Genomic DNA, 16,098 nt, shown 5'->3' with positions numbered 1-16,098 from the left:
GACACTAAACTCTCCTCCTCTTGCATGTTTCCTCTGTCCATAGCGTTCCTTGACAGTGTCGTTTCTAAGTCACCAATTTAGTGCTACTTGGTCCCAATCGAAGTTTCCCATTGGGAACCTACTAGCACTAAGTTGCTAACTGGTTAGCAACATCCGAAACGTCTTCAAGTCCAGTGGATTTTATTTTATTTTTTTTTAACTTTTTTGGAACTATTATTAGCACAGCAGAGGATCTGTGATGCTCAGGGCCTTTTCCTCTGTTGGAAAATGTCTTTGGGTGTTTCAGGAGCTTAACGATCCAAAACGTTTGCTCAGATCAACATGAAATTGATTAACAAAGACAAAATCAAGCTTCTTCAATTACTTAATTTGCATTCTTCTGAGGAGAGCATAAGAGAGAAACCAGGATCTGAATATGTGTTTGTTTATAGAACGAGTTCTTGGACAAACAGCGGATCAAATCAACATCTTATTTTTTTTAGAATTGGCTGCAGGAGCCCAATATTTGGACAAACATGTAACTGAAATAAAAGAATAAACATGTTTTATTAATTCTAATGGTTGTGAAAATATTTTTTTTTAGCAAATCCATGTATTTAAGATTATGTATAAGTGTTTTTGCAACTCTAACTTGGCTTTTGTTTCTTTTTATTTCAATTTCAACAGTTTAATCCAGATTTTAGAGCAAAAATAAAAAATAGTTTTTATTTTGTTGTTGATGGTGCATTCCTGTTGTTATGGTTCATGATTCATTGTCATATAGCTGCTTATTGTTTTGATAGCTGATTTTAAGATCCAGCAGTGCACTTTTACATTCTGTTTGGAAAAATATTTATTTAGCAACCACAGCATTTTACCAGTAGCAAACTCTGGAAAATAAAACGAAGATTCGGTTTCTCAATAACTGCTGCAGCTGCTGGGCTTTGCACTAACGTGTGCACCGCTGTGAGAAGTTTCTGGTTTCGTTTCTGGCACCGAGCGTGTACAAAAAAACAAGCTGCGGTGGGTGAGTCCGCGAGGGAGGGGGGATTGAGGAAGCGAAAATGAAATCCAGTTCAAAGTTCGTCTATGTTGAGATGATGGCGAGGCCGGTTTCAATAAATACGCGTATTGTTTTATATTAAATGCATGGGTACATATTATCAGTATTTTTTTATACTTTAGGCTTAAATATTTTAATAAAGGTGTTAGACGCATTTAAAAGGATTGCTACTAGTGGTGTATTAGAATTCTCCTCTTTCGCAACAAGAAGAGGAACAAGTCTAAATACAAATCAGAGTGAGCGCTCTTCGCATTTTGCATGGGAACGCGCATAGGATCTTCGGCAGCTGGGCTCAGAGCGAAGCGAAGCTCGCGAGTTCGTAGGGGGATTTCCAGCACGCGCCCCGACTTCCAGAAGCAGCGCTTGTTTTGCTTTCGGTCTGAATGCAGAAACAGAAATAAACCACCGACACCATCTCTGTTTTTTTTTTTTTTTTGCATTTTTAAGCCCTCCGGCTGCCCGACTCCCGCGGACAGAGCGACTTCCACCCGACAGCGGCGCTGAGGAGCCCCAGGCCAGCCGAGCTGACCAGGTAACCGCTTTTATTTCCGCATATTAAGCTGCTGGCTGCGCAGGCAGGGCGGTCAGTGTCACAGCGGCTTCCTACGGGACGACATGACAGCTCCTCGCTCCGCTCTGTAAGTGAAAGTACCCCCTGCTAGAGTGTGTTTCTTTTAGTTTTCGTTCGTTGGCGGGGTGTTGGATTTATTTTCACTTTTGTCTCGGTAGTTTGTGGCTCAGCTCGCTGGCAGCCTGCAGGCAAACACTCCGCTAAACTTTTGACCTCCGAGGCGAAATTCAACTTTGCTCAGACCAAACGGCTCCAGATGCGCAGAGTTAGCACTCAAATGGCATATTTAATTTTCAAACGCTTAACTTAAAATATAAAATTAATATTTTTTCCTTAAATGCTAGAGATTTAAAAAGCATTAGAATTTCATATGGAATTACCGTTCTGTATTTGCTACTTTTCTGATAACTGGCTTTATTTTCACATAATTACCGTATTTCATAGATTAAAGTAGATCAAAATATTTAGAGAATAAGATCTTATGTATCGGCGTGGTTATTTTTACAAGCCAGTAGAACAAAGGTCATTTCAGTGCAGTAAAAATGTTTTTAAGTGAACTTTTTTTTTAATTTCCGGCTAGATCTGCTCAGAAATGAAGTTGAGTAATAAATAGTAGGTATGATGGGGGTAGGTGTTAGATAAAGGCTGGAGCTTTGCCACATTACCCGGTCTGACCTGTCAGGGAGCTGCTGTCTGTCACCACAGGACCAGGAACCATCAGGCCTGCTGGACTTTGATCAGGAACCAGCAGCTTTTTTCCCTCTGTGGTCTTAAGGAAGCATGCAGCCATTGCTATCTTTGTTTTCAATTTGTTTTTGCATTACTTCCTGCTGTTATTTATTTAGTTAACAATATTCTCTTGGAATAAACTGTGTAACGTTTGGCCACTAGGGGCGCTCGACCTGTAGCTGTCAGGTGAAGATCCGTGACAGGAGCTGCAAACTGGACTGTAGATCCTGCAGGTTTTAGAGGTTTCCCTGCTTTAGCACAGCTGATTATGATGATTGCAGTTCAGCAAAAGCCTGTTAATCAGCTTTCATTTAAAATTGTAGGGAAGTCATATTTAAATGTCAAATCATTCTGGCTTAAACGTGTATATAAATGAACTCTTTCTCCTACTATATTGTCTCACAATTTAGAAAATTTCTATATAAAATAATCCTGTCTTAATTTCTGTGGGGTTTTCTAGTTATCTTATGCAGGTCAGTTAGTTATACATCAGCCTGAACGCCTAAATTCAGCCAATTATATATCAACGGTCATCTATCAATCAGATTTTTTCAGTCATAGCATCTTGATTCATATGTTGCAGCTAATATACGCAACGGTTGAAATCAGAATAATTTCCTTTCCCATTGAGTTCCGTCCCAGTGTTCACGGCCCTCCAGGATGCTGGATGTAGATGGATGAAGCTGTGTTCCGGTTCTGGTATCAGATCAGTTTGGACCAGTAGATTAAAAATAATGCAGTTCCTGGTAAATTCAAGGCCACATTCACCCTCTGGATGAAATCCTCCATCAGAGAACCTGAAACATGTCTGATCAGCTGAGGGTCAGAGCTAACAGCTGTTAGCCTAGTTAGCTCTGATGTTTAAGACATACCCTCAACTTTATGTATCCCTTGGGATTAGTCCTTCATGGAAATTCTGGTTCCAGCAGCTTATATATAGTATAAAGATGCCAGTAAAGATAAAAATACAGCAGACAATATAAAAAAAGAGTATATATAGTCCAAAAAGCCGAAATAAATAAGTTGTAATATCCTGGAATATGTTTCCCTTAGGTATGAGGATATGTGCACAGTAGAGAGCTAAGGGAAGACGCACAGTAGCTGACTTGGATTATTGCACTTGAACTGCACAAATGTACTGACCTTATAAATGGGTAAAAACTATACAGAGTTCAGAATGACGGGACCCGGCGCTCTGGGTCACATGACTCAATCAGAGATGGATCCCATCCTCTGAGGTGACAGAGGAGAGTTTAGAGAGAAAGCATCAATAGCTGAATATTAATGAATCTTTTAATGCATCAAATTAAACTGCTGCACTGCAAAAAATGTAAATCTTAAGTCGTTTTTTTAAAATAAGTGCATTTTTCTCTTGGATTGAGGAAGTAAATGCAACATTTTTCCAATGGAAGAACACAATTTACATTTAAAATAAGATTAAAACAATTGCATCATCTTATTTCAGGTGCGTTTTCTCTTAATTTGAATTAAATATGCATTAATTATCTTAAGAGTAAATTAACGCATTCCATTGGCTAATCCTCTTATTTACCTACTCAAATTAAGGTTAAATACACTTCATTTAACACATTTTTACTTATTTTTTTCTAGATTGTTTATGCAGTGTTGCTCAGAAGATGCACACGCTGCAGAAAATGTAAATCTAAGTCTTTTTATTTTTAGTTGAGCAGGTAAGTGAGACACTTTTCCAACAGAATATGACCATTTATATTTTAAACAAGAAAAAACAACTTTGTTTTTTTATTTCAAGTGCATCATATCTAATTATCTTATTCTAAGGGTAAAATGTTTGTACCATTGGCAGATCATCTACTCAAATTAAGGGTAAATGCACTTATTTTAAGACTTTTTTGCTCATTTTCAGAAGGTTTTTGCAGTGCAGTGTTGCTTTAAATGAGCCTGGGTTCACTTTTTTTTAGTAGCTGTATTTTAAACCATGTAACCTTTAGAAAGGAAACAGAACCATGTGCTAAATAAGGGTCCATCTACTCTCAGAAACAGTTATTAGTGTGAATGTAATGATGTTGACATGCACTGATATGACTGATCTGTTTCCTTTGAGGCCATTGAAATAATCGTCCAGTTCCTTATTTTACTCCTATAGTAAGGATTATAACAGAAAATGTGCTGCAGGTGAAACTAGTAGCTTTAAATCTAACAGGAAACAGGAAGTTCAATGTGTGAAGGATGTGTTTACCAGATTATTGGATGCAGGATTGTCAGATTCTGCTCTGGACGGGTCGGTTCAGTCCAGCATGGTGGGTCAACGGGTTTGGTAGTTTGTTGAACCTGTGAACTTTCCTCTCGTAGATCGCAATGCCAGTAGAGAGGATGAGGATGAGGCCCTGGTTGGAGGAACAGATTAATTCTTGTCAGATCCCAGGACTGAAATGGGTTAACAAAGTAAGTGTTGGCTTCAGCGCTGTCTCTCACTGACGCCTCTATAATACTGACAGACTGGCTTTTCCTCAGGAGAAGAGAATCTTCCAGATCCCCTGGATGCACGCGGCGCGTCACGGCTGGGACCTGGAGAAAGACGCTCCGCTCTTCATGAGATGGGCCATTCACACCGGTACCTGCAGCACACTGCTTCTCTTTCACTAAATCTCTGTCACATAATCGGAGTCGGCTCACATTTACTGGTTTAGAAAAGCAAACAGCAGCCAGTCTGCTTTCAGACGACCAAATTAAAACTTCTTCTGCCTTTTATTAGGAGAATAAAGTTTTTATTTTGTCAATGTTCTAACATTAAGATGAAAGCTTCCATAGACGATCAACCAAACTGCAGCGTTTGAACTCAGACTGCTAAGAGTTTATATTGAGGTTGAGACATATGATTTATTTCAACTCTATGATTCTAAAATAGGACTGTTCTCTGGCAATGTTACCACTCTATTCTCATAACATATTTGCTTTATTCTGGTAATATTACGACGTTAACCTCGTACATGTATTATTAGGACAAACTAGAAAAAATCTAGTCATTTTTTTCTTAAATTAAGTGAACTTGTTCTTGGATTGAGGAGGTAAAGGAGATATTTTGCCAATGGAACAAGACAATTTACACTTAAATTAAGAAAACACAATCGCATTTTCTTACTTTAAGTGCATTTTATCTAATTATCTTGTTTCAAGAGTAAAAATACTCATTCTATTGGCAAACTATCTCCATTACCTACTGAAATTAAGGGTAAATACTGTTAATTTTCTTAAATCTTTGCTTATTTCTATATCTTTTTTCTAGTGCATTATTCTGCTGATATCATGACTTTAGTTTTTTTTAATAAAATCTTCAAACATCTCTCAGTATGGCCTTAAATACTCAGTCATATGTTTTGGATCCAGATTTAGGGAGCTCATAATTTCCTAGTCAGTAAAATGGGACGATTCTGTCAGAAATGTTGTAGTTCCTGCAAGTTTAAGCCGTGAAATGATTGGTTGCTTCTGATTGTCTATAAAGGCAGACATTGCTGAGGAGAGGAAGAGAAGCAAATGTTCAGATCGTTCAGTATTGTAGATTAAACCCTTATAGTCTAAAAAATATCAGAGTCTTTGATAAGAAATCAACAGATGCTGGTTATTTAAGGCCGATGTCGATTATTCAGGCATCAGTTTATGCTGCTGAGTCTTTGAGCTGATCTCACTTCCTTCATCTGCATAATAAAAATCAAACAATGTTACATAAGCCTCAGCTGAAATAAAAAATAAACTGATTTATAAATCAAAGCATGCATCGCCTGATGTATCGCAGATTCAGAAAACTTTGCTACCAGTTTTTAGACTTAAACTCAGAAAGTGATTTATTTGCTGCTCTTCACATGTTTTGTGATTAAAAGTATTCACACCCCTTAAAAATGTTTGTGTTTTAACGTATATTATTGCGATGTGAGTAAAAAACAACTGTAGGTCATAAATGTGTTGGTAGTGCTCCACCCTGAGCTCCAGTATGTCTGCTGGTGAAGGTTTCCGTCCTCCAGGTCAGAGTCATTACAAAAAAGTTAAAATCAATCCACTGGACTTTGTTTCCAATTTTAAAGACGTTTAGCTTCCCATCCAGGAAGCTTTTTTAATTCAAAATGTCAGGAATAGCGTTAAGTTCCAGGTTTTATACAGTAGCCCAATAAAACCTTGTTTTTGTTTGGAAAACATGCAAATTGGAACAGACTGTTGGTCCACTCTATAAAACCCCGAACTCAACGCTGTTCCTGACATTTTGAATTGAAAAAGCTTCCTGGATGTGAAGCGAAACGTGGAAATCTGGAAACAAAGTTTGTTTTTCATTTTCTTTTTTGGACTATTTAAACAAAGATGATGTAAATCATGTATTGCATAATAAACGCATTAAGCTCTGTTGTTTTTAAAAGGTTCAAGGGGTGTGAAAACTTCCTGGAAACTCTCTAGATAAAAGCTGCTATATCCGGTTTTACCTGTAGGGTTGTAGTTACTGAGTGAAACTCAGGATGTTTCTGCTTGACTCTAAACCCGATCAAGAAGCTAAAAAAAAAGGTTTCCTGCAGGTAAATACCAGCCTGGTGTGGACCGACCCGATCCCAAGACGTGGAAGGCTAATTTCCGCTGTGCCATGAACAGCCTGCCTGACATCGAGGAGGTGAAGGACAAGAGCATCAAGAAAGGAACCAACGCCTTCAGAGTTTATAAGATGCTCTCCTCCTCCGAGAGGAGCTTGAAGAAAGGTGAGAGCCGCTGATTTCCTCATCTGTTCCGCAACTAAAGGGGAAAACCATCTAAAAAGGTTTCAATCACTGTCCTCTCAGGAAAGAAGAAGGCAGATAAGGAAGGGAAGGCAAAGGCAAGTAAAGAGGTAGGTGAAAACCCGGGCTGTGGAGGGGTTCCTTGTTTCTTTCTGTAAACTTGAACCTGCAGCAGATTAAATCTCCTCTCTACGGCCAGTTTGGTAGCATGTCGCTCATTGTTGGAATACTTTACTCAGAATTGCGTTTTAGCTGCAGTTCCTCCTGCCAGGACGGAGAAAAACTCCTCTAGAGCGAAGGGGGGAGCGGCTGGGCTGAACAATCAGCTCTCCTTCCTGTTCCCACATGATGCTGGATCAGATAAGACACTGGGAGCCAGTGGGAGGGGCTCAGATGGAGCAAAGATCCAGCTGTTGTTCCTCTAAATCAGAGAGGCTTCCTGCCCGCCGCTCCGTGTTTCATTTTTCAGCGCCAGGTTTGGGAATATCTGCTCCTCCTGCAGCAGTGGCGTTCTGCATGCAGCTAGCTTCCTACCTCCATGATGTTTCTCATCACAGACCTCCATGTGTTCAACTTTACTGCTGCAACAAAGCGGTGCTTGGTTCTATAGCATGAATTCATTAAAAGGAGATTTATGAATAAACAATGCAAACAGTGTGGAACACTTTTCCCTTCAGCCCTGTTTATTCTGCTGATCCCAAATACAATCCTAAGTGGTAGATGGAGCCCAGGTTGGTGGGATGGGGCTAAAAATTTCCACCTGAAATCAAAAGATAGGAAAATGTTAGATAGTTTGAGATAAAACCTTTAATTACTCTTATTAAAGTTCAATAAATAAACAGCTCTGGCCGTCTGATGGACGCCGTACCCGATCAGTGCCCCTCAGAGCATCCGTGTTTTTATAAAATCCAGCTCTTCTGTGGAAACCTCAGAGCTTTCATTGAAAAATGATTAGCTGCTCCATAAATCCTCATTAATGTCATTCTTTTTTTATTAAAAGGAATACAAACATTCCTTGACAACATCACAATTTATGAAAGATGGTCACATGGCAGGAAAAAATCAAACCCTTTAAGCCCAGAAGGCTTAGTAATAGCCTATACATGAGTGAAAATAATAAATAGTAAATAAATACGTGGACATTTAAGACATTACAGCATACTTTTGGAATATGTCGGCCATTTTTCTGCATATCGGCTGATTTTTGGAAACTTTGCAGTTATGGCTAATCTTTAATGAAACTAATCTATTGCTCTGATTTGGCTCTTATTTTTGGTGTTGTTTTTACTCCATAGATTCTAGTTTTTAACTTAACCAACCCTCCCCATCCTCTTCTTTCCAGGGAGCTTCTCTGTCTCCAAACACGACTTTTTCTGAAGGCTTTGCCGGACCCATCGACTGCTCCAGGCAGGCCAGGCTTAAAGAGGAGGCTCTGGAGCTCACAGTGACCAACAGTGCATCAGGTACGGCTCCGTGTTCTACGGAGGAACCGATTTTCCTTCATATCCAGCTAGATTCAGTGTGAATCCTGACTGCGATGCTTTGTGCAGCCATGGCCGCTTCTGCCGGGGAGCAGCTGATCCAAAGCGAGCAGCTGCCGGACGTGTGCCAGACCATCGAGGTGACAACGGAGAACGAGGAGCAGACCGTCAGCTCCTCCCACTCCTACCCGCTGCAGATCTCTCCTGTATCTTCGTGCGGTGAGGCGCCACACACACTTCCTGCTAAAGCGCGACACGTTAGGAGCAAAGAAAAGCTCCTGACCACAAACAGACCACCTTAACATCAGAGCGGTTTCTGAATGAACAGATCTGACTGTGATCATGGAGGTCGGTCCTGAAGCTGTGGTTAGATGCTGAGCTGATGAACTGATGGTGGCAGATGATCATCCAGGCTGAGCCTGTGCGGCTTTAGCTTCCCTCTCTGCCTGGGTGTTGTTTGTTCTGGCTGTGACTCCATCCTGGAGAGAAATATCAGCTGTGCTGCTGCCATCAACACCTTTGTTTATAGATGTTGGAGATCGGCCTGTTTTTCAATGTAGTCCTGTTTCTCTGACTGTGACTAACTGGATGTGCTCTCTTCATCCTCTGACATGGGAGCTGGCTCGGAGCTCGTCTGCCTGGCTGTGTGTTTCCTGGATGGGGCCGCCTTTTACAGCTGCCTTTTGTATCTAATTCAATTCAGTTTATTTCTATAGCGCCAATTTCACAACACTTGTCATCTCAAGGTATGTTACATTTCACCAGATCATCCAGTCAAATTGATTTAAAGGTTTCTATCTAAGGAAAACCAGTTGATTGCATTGACTCGAAGGCAATCCCTCACATTAAGCATGCTTGCAGCGACAGTAGAGAGGAAAAACTCCCTTTTAACAGGAAGAAATCAGAACCAAGGCTCAGTGTGCCGACTGGGGTTCAAAGAGACAGAAGCAGAGATACAAATCTCTGCTCACACAACTGGCCGCTGACGCTGCACCTGGTTCTGCTAGAAGTTTCTTCCTGTTAAAAGAGAGTTTTTCCTCTCCACTGTCGCTGCAAGCATGAGTCGGCTCATATTTATGAGTCGATGCAATCCTTAGATAGAAAACTTTGAACCACATTAAATTAAGGCCGTAATTGGCATTAAAATTCATTAAATGTGATTATGGTGGCATTTAAAATGCTTTATAAAAACAAGTTTCTAAAAACAATTTTTTCGGATATATTATATCGTGATATATTTGCGCGGATCTGCTTTGGGGTGATCGTAAAGCCGTATGTTTGGAAAAGAAGCTTGAGGCGGAGAAAATGGAAATATTAAAATAATGGTGCCTGGAAAATTAGGGATTTGTGTATATGTGTACATATGTATGTATATGTGTGTGTGTGTGTGTATATATATATATATATATATATATATATATGAATGAATGGGTGTCATGGGTACTTGTTGATGGCATTAGAATTATTTCTAAGTGCAATAAAAAGCATTAAATAAGAGTTGCTCATTCCTGTATAAACTTTTAATCAATTTGATTGGATGATCTGGTGAACTGTAAAGTGCTGTGAGATGACGTGTTGTGAATTGGCGCTATAGAAATAAACTGAATGGAATTTTCACACCTCTAACTGTAACGGCGGCGCTTAGCAGCGCTGTGGCCACATCTCACTCCTCCTGATTGCTCCTCTCCTCCGTCCACAGGCAGCGACACAGAGAGCGACACAGAAGACAACAAAGAGGTGGGTCTAACACACACACACACACACACACACACACACACACACACACATGAATCAGCAGCCGGACCAGTTTTCCGTTCAGCAGGTTTCTACCTGTTTCCTCCGTACTGCTCAGAAAGGGTGTGAGTGTAGGAGGGTGTTTCACGGTTTGTGGCCATGACGACAGTTTGGGATGGTCTGCAGGGTTGTTTGGTTTTACAGGTGTGTGAGTTTGTTCCTTCCTGTAACACTGCAAAAGGCCAGAGTGATCTGGGGGGGGGGGGGCGCTCTGTCAAACATTAACAGTTTGATCTCTGCCCCTCTTCACACCAACAAGAGATTCACCCGACTGCCAGTCCACGAGAAACGCACTTCTATCCTGTTTAACCAACATGGCCGCTCCAGCAGAAGCATCAGAGGGGTTAAACATTTACTCTGAATCATGCCTGTTGATTCAGCTGCTGCATAACCTTGGAAAAGTGTTGACACGCCTCTGGACTTTCCTGTTTGCTGCCATTTAAAAAAAAAAAAAAAAAAAAAAGCACAATCTGCAGCTCATTTAATTTGAGGACAATCAGAAAAAAAGCAGCTTTCAAACATGAATCTGAACCGGTTCAAACCAGCCGTGAAACCGGTAACCTGAAGTGTTTTGATCTCAGACTCTGAAAGAGAAACTGGTCTTCACCGTTGGTGGAAGCTGTTTTTAGAAGCCAGATGTCTCTTCCTGTTTCAGTTCATAGGCGACATCCGTCCAACTGATCCCTGATGTTTAATTCTTCCTCAATTCACATGAAAAATAACACAATGTTACGCCAGCCTCAGTTTAAGCAAACCAGACATTAATTAACCAATCAAACACGAATGGTGACTATGAGACGGATAAACAAATAAGGGACATTTAGGTTGTTGATTAGAGAGAGATGCAGCTTTTTCAGCCGAGCGTTTCTGCAGTGACTCACTCTAACATGTAGCTTCACATCTCCTCGCTCTAAACTTCCCTGAAACCTCTGAGAATCATCCACCTATAAACTGTTCCAGTCACTGCGGCTGCGTTTAGTTTCCATCATATTGAGTATTAAAATCCTTTACTGTTTTGGTCAGTAAAGGATTTTAATGGGCGTCCTGGCTGCAGCTTGGTCCTGATGTGAGGATCCGGTGTAAGTACCAGGTCTGCTCAGGCTCTGTGCGGTCCAGAGGTGTTACACTATATCAGCGGTAACAGATTAGAAATCAGCGGGGTCCCAATAAACTGTGAACTGCCTCACTGTTATTGTTCCACAAGTAGAATCACTTTTTTTTTTCTTTGCCTCAAATCTCCATGAAAGTCATTTTTAAGATGTCCCATTCCTCCCCTGCTCTGAGATCTAGATAAAAAGAAGCACTCAGACTTTTCCTGTCGCCTCGTTAAATGGCTGAGCTCAGTCTGAGAACGCATTCATGCTGGTGAAGATTCCCAGTCATCCAGGTCATAATCATTCCCGAAAAAAATAAAAAAAAAACAATCCACTGGACTTTGTTTCCAAGTTTGAAGACGTTTTGCTTCCCATCCTGGAAGCGTTTTCATTCCAATCAGACCCGTGTGGGACATTTCAGGCTAACAGAAGAAGCCGTTCCTAAGGGACGGACCCGTTCATCCGTTTTCTAAGCCAAAACAAGGCTTTATTGGGCTACTGTATTAAATAACTCGATGCTGTTTCTGACGTTTGAATTGAAAAAGCTTCCTGGATGGGAAGCCAAACGTCTTCAAACTTGGAAACAAATGTTTCGGACTGAGAATGATAGTTTTCTGCTTTCAGCTAGCTTATGTCACCAAAGAAACATAAGAGCAAATATAGGTAATAATAAGTTGAAACTCCAGAAGAGATGCCATACAGTTTGTTTGAGGAAATGGCCATACTGTGACATCATCAGCAGGGGCAGGACCCCGAGCAGATCCGGTACCTACATTCTAATCTGATCTGTTAAGAACGTGATGCATGGTGGTGGCAGCATCATGCTGTGGCAGCATGTTTTAAAACGCTCTAACCTGTTTTCCTCCAACAGGCCGTGGGTCTGACGTGGAAGCGGGAGTACCCGTCGGTTCTGCGCGTCCCGCCGTGTTCCCTCCCCAGCATGGCCACCTTCGTCAGCCCCAGCATGTCCAACTTCAGGGTCACCAGCCTGAAGGACCCTGCGCCGCTCATCAGCTACCACATCGACGGCTGGACGCCCGCCTACAGCCAAAACTCTCACGCGTCCTCGCCCAGCGCCAGTCCCAGCGAGGTGCGCGCCAGCGTCATCAGGAAGACCTCTGACGTCACGTCGTCCTGACCTCCGACCCCCCAGACTAGGAGGCGCGGCGGCTTCTATGGGGTCGGGGGCTGACCTCCACGGTTTGCTTCAACATCTCTGCGGATCTCCGGTTCCCCTTCTTTAACGGACCGGCGCTCCGCCGGCCGCCATTAAGGGGGCGGTGTGACGGCTCTGCAGACCGTCCTGTGTGAGGCGGACGGAAGGGACAGACCCGCGTCCTCCATGTGTGGCTGCTGCAGAGGTTCTCCTTTCACCAAAGATTTGAATCCCGTCCGTTATTTGTGACGCAGGCGGTTGGGAATCACCTCCCGTGGTTTCAAACCGCCTAACCCATCCAACCAAAGCCCAGGACTTCAACTACTGAGTTAGACGCTCTGCTGGGGACACATGGAACCAGTGGCAAAGGTCTATTTATATTCTCACTCTGCGGACACTGGACCATGCATCGCCGCAGCGGGGTGGGGGGGCTAACGGACCGCCGCCAGGCCTCTGCCATGTACATAGATCTATAGTGTGGGTTTGATTGCTTCAGCACCTTACAGACAGCACAGAGACAGAGAGAGGCGGGGAGCACAGCTCTGCTGCAGAAACGTGCCTTTTTGTTCAGACGAGGCGCAGCCCGGCGGGAAATCAGCAACAATCCACAGACTCAGAGTGTCTGAGGGTTTGAAAAAAATACTTTTCTAATCCTGAAGACGGGCGGACGAACGTTTGATGGCCTTTTATCGTCTCATTGAGCTCATTTAAATCAGCCTCTGTTGCCTCGGAGCCAAACTGGTTTAGGATCATGTTTATACTGCTAAAGGTGTCCATCAAGTCTTTTTTTTTTTTTTTTTACTCATTTTGAGATTGATAAACTAAGCAATAGCAGATTCTGTGAGATTATTAATGTTGCTTTATAGAAAATTCTAATCAGAATAAGAGAAACTGTCTGTCAGAGCAGGAGGACGACGTCTTTGAGTTTTTGTGTGGATCTAAGATCGAACCGTCTGATATTTACTGGTTTAAAACTGATCTAAAATCTGTTTATTTTCCCTTCATTTGAGCAGCTAAATAACCGGACTAGCCGATAGAAAAAGTGTTTACACCCTTAAAATAAGAGGATTTGTTTTCAATAATCCCCATTCTTAAAAAAAAATCTTAAAAAGATCTTGGCGTCTAATAGAACCTGAGAAAAATGACATGAAATTAAGCAAATAATATAAATAAAATAAAGTGTATATATAGAGATGAAATTAAAGGGATTCTTATTAAATTACTATTTAAAATTAGCTCTTTTATTATTGCTTAGGCAGTTATTCAGTTTATCAATGTTTTTTCTTAGACTTGTTTGAAGGAGGGCATTTATTCCCTCTGCGTGTTTAACAGAACGGGTTAAAATGATGTTATTAACTAGTAATATGTTTGGATTATCTTTCTTTGCCATATTAACTTTAGAGACATAAGAGTTAAAATCTATATTTCTAGGTCGACACATTCTATTAATCTGACAGCTGAAGAACAGGGTTCTGTTTAGGGCTAAAACAGTTAATTGGATTGATTATTGAAATAATCGTAAACTAAGTGATCGATTAATCGTTAACTGGAGTATAAAGACTCTAAAACATGCGTTAAGCTTACGGAGCAACCCTCTTAAAGCAGTAATTATGTCAAAATTGTAAAAAAAAAAAAAACATTTAGCATTTAAGAAACTTTTTGTCAATCTGCTTTGTCTGTCAAACATTTTTGTTTCACCTGATTTATTTACATAAAATTAACCTTTTTGCTATCTGATTATTAACTGTTTGATCAAAAAACAGATTAATCGATTTGCAAAATAATTGTTAGTTGCCGCCTTAATCAGGTAATAATTACCTGTTAATCAGATCGAATCTTCTTGCCTGCTCAAAACAAGGGAAAATAAATTTAATCCAAGGAAATCTGATGTATGTTTCATTTTTTGAAGCGTTTCAGACATGCTGCTTGTAGTTTTCCTCCTTAAATCTGCTCTTCAGTGGCGTAGCCGTCAGAGGGGCGGATCTTTCCTTTAGAGAGAGAAGTCAGTCAATCAGTCAGCTTTCAGCCAGCTGACCGGCAGCACCCAGCCAGTTCAGACTGACGGCTCAGGCTGGCTTCAAGCTAGCTTAGCTGTAGCCGGAGTGGCTCCTGCTGCAGGATCTGAGTTTGTCCAGGAAAGAAAGTTGCTGTCGTGCCTTTTATAGAAAAAACCAACTAGATATGTTTTATCAAACCCAGGGTCTCAGTTCTATCTGCACACATCCGCCAGCTTCATCTTTGCCTCCAACAAAGAAAGGAGATCTCAGGGGTGGTTGGTGGCCGTTCTGAGAGCCGCAGCGGCTAGAAGCTAGCAGGCTAAAGCAGAGAGGGCCGAGCTGCACAGGAAGCCAGCGGGGCCCCTGGGAGCCTGCAGGGCTTTGGGAACAAACCCCTCCAGAGTGAAACACTGGATTCACACAAACCTTTGCTGTGATTTTTACTTCAGGACTCGTGGATCTAAGGGGCTTTTTGCTTGCTTTACCTTTCAAACACGTGCCTTTATTGTTGCTCTGAGAGACCAGGCTGCAGCTGCATGGGAGTCCGGCGCTGCAGCTCGTCTGTGATATTTATAACTTAACCCATCAGATTATATGGACCAGAGTCGCTGCTTTGACTAGAGTGAACGCTTTATAGGATCAGCTGAAACGCTGAATGTGCCAAACTGCACGAGGTGTTTCCTGTCGTATAAAACAGGAACAAGAAGAGGGACGAGTCGATGCCTTAAAGAAGCCTAACGGTGACATCCGTCCTAAAATCTGCTAATGATGGATTAGACTCAGCAGTGGAAGCTGATCAAAGATCTGTCTGTCTGTTTTTTTGTGATTTAGAGCCATGGAATTAGGAAAAAGTTTCCCTCTTCATGTTCAGCTGCAAACTCTAAAGGACTGAGTATTTAGCTGAAACCCAGTAGAACCATCATGGGTCTGCGTCTCATCACGTCTGTCTGTACATTCTGAAATCTACATGTGAATCAACATCTTAAATGAAATAAAGTCCTGTTTTTTTATTATTTGCCCCGTGTTCAGTATGATTTTATGACCGTCACAGATAGGGCTCTGTTATCTGCTGTCAGCAGAAGGATCAGAGTCCAGCTTTTATGGCTGCTGGGCCTCAGAGAGCTCGTATATCTGAAGCCGTTAAGATAACAAGGGGGACGGCCTGTGGCGGGTCCTTTGTTGGAGACTTCAGCCAACCTGCAGGCTGAGTTCAGGATTACAGGTTGGCTGCTGAGCCGTTGGAAGTCGTTGCCTGTAGAGACACGAGGAGCCGTGGTGAACGCTTGTCAGCATGAGGCCCCCTCTGCTCTCAGCCACTTCTCTGGCTTCTTCCACAGCTCTAACCTCTGTTTCAGTTTCAGTTGCTGTTCTCGGTTCTCACTCTGCTTCCTGTTTTTCTCAGGCCCCAGCGGATGGCTGGCCAGTTGCCTTCACAACTGCTAACCACATGCCATTAGTCATAGTAAACAGCCAGTCAGTATGTTCCTTTTCTCTTGGATTT

The 16,098-nt window shown here is 41.8% G+C and overlaps 1 protein-coding gene across 2 annotated transcripts; it reads left to right on the top strand.

Moving 5' to 3' along the window:
• Positions 1-1,373: 1,373 nt before the first annotated feature.
• Positions 1,374-15,620, top strand: irf2 (interferon regulatory factor 2). Of its 2 annotated transcripts, none has more exons than XM_015389608.1 (9): positions 1,374-1,574; positions 4,674-4,766; positions 4,836-4,935; positions 6,881-7,057; positions 7,139-7,185; positions 8,418-8,538; positions 8,626-8,775; positions 10,256-10,293; positions 12,316-15,620. In XM_015389608.1, exons 2-9 carry the CDS (start codon positions 4,680-4,682, stop codon positions 12,580-12,582), a joined length of 987 nt encoding a protein of 328 aa, XP_015245094.1. In that variant the 5' UTR covers positions 1,374-1,574; positions 4,674-4,679; the 3' UTR covers positions 12,583-15,620. The 2 variants fall into 2 exon arrangements, with proteins under 2 accessions (XP_015245094.1, XP_015245093.1); XM_015389607.1 differs by lacking the exon at positions 1,374-1,574 and adding an exon at positions 1,619-1,680.
• Positions 15,621-16,098: the final 478 nt, after the last annotated feature.

Source organism: Cyprinodon variegatus, unplaced genomic scaffold (assembly GCF_000732505.1).
Source record: "Cyprinodon variegatus isolate N-32 unplaced genomic scaffold, C_variegatus-1.0 Scaffold467, whole genome shotgun sequence".
NCBI lineage: Eukaryota > Metazoa > Chordata > Actinopteri > Cyprinodontiformes > Cyprinodontidae > Cyprinodon > Cyprinodon variegatus.
The sequence above is the reverse complement of the archived record's forward strand: the minus strand, read 5'-3'. Positions and strand labels throughout refer to the sequence as shown.

Coding starts and splice junctions, on each gene's coding strand:
- irf2 (XM_015389608.1), top strand. CDS start 4,680: ATGCCAGTAGAGAGGATGAGGATGAGGCCCTGGTTGGAGGAACAGATT. Junction 4,767..4,835: donor GACTGAAATGGGTTAACAAA/GTAAGTGTTGGC, acceptor GCTTTTCCTCAG/GAGAAGAGAATCTTCCAGAT. Junction 7,058..7,138: donor CGAGAGGAGCTTGAAGAAAG/GTGAGAGCCGCT, acceptor CTGTCCTCTCAG/GAAAGAAGAAGGCAGATAAG.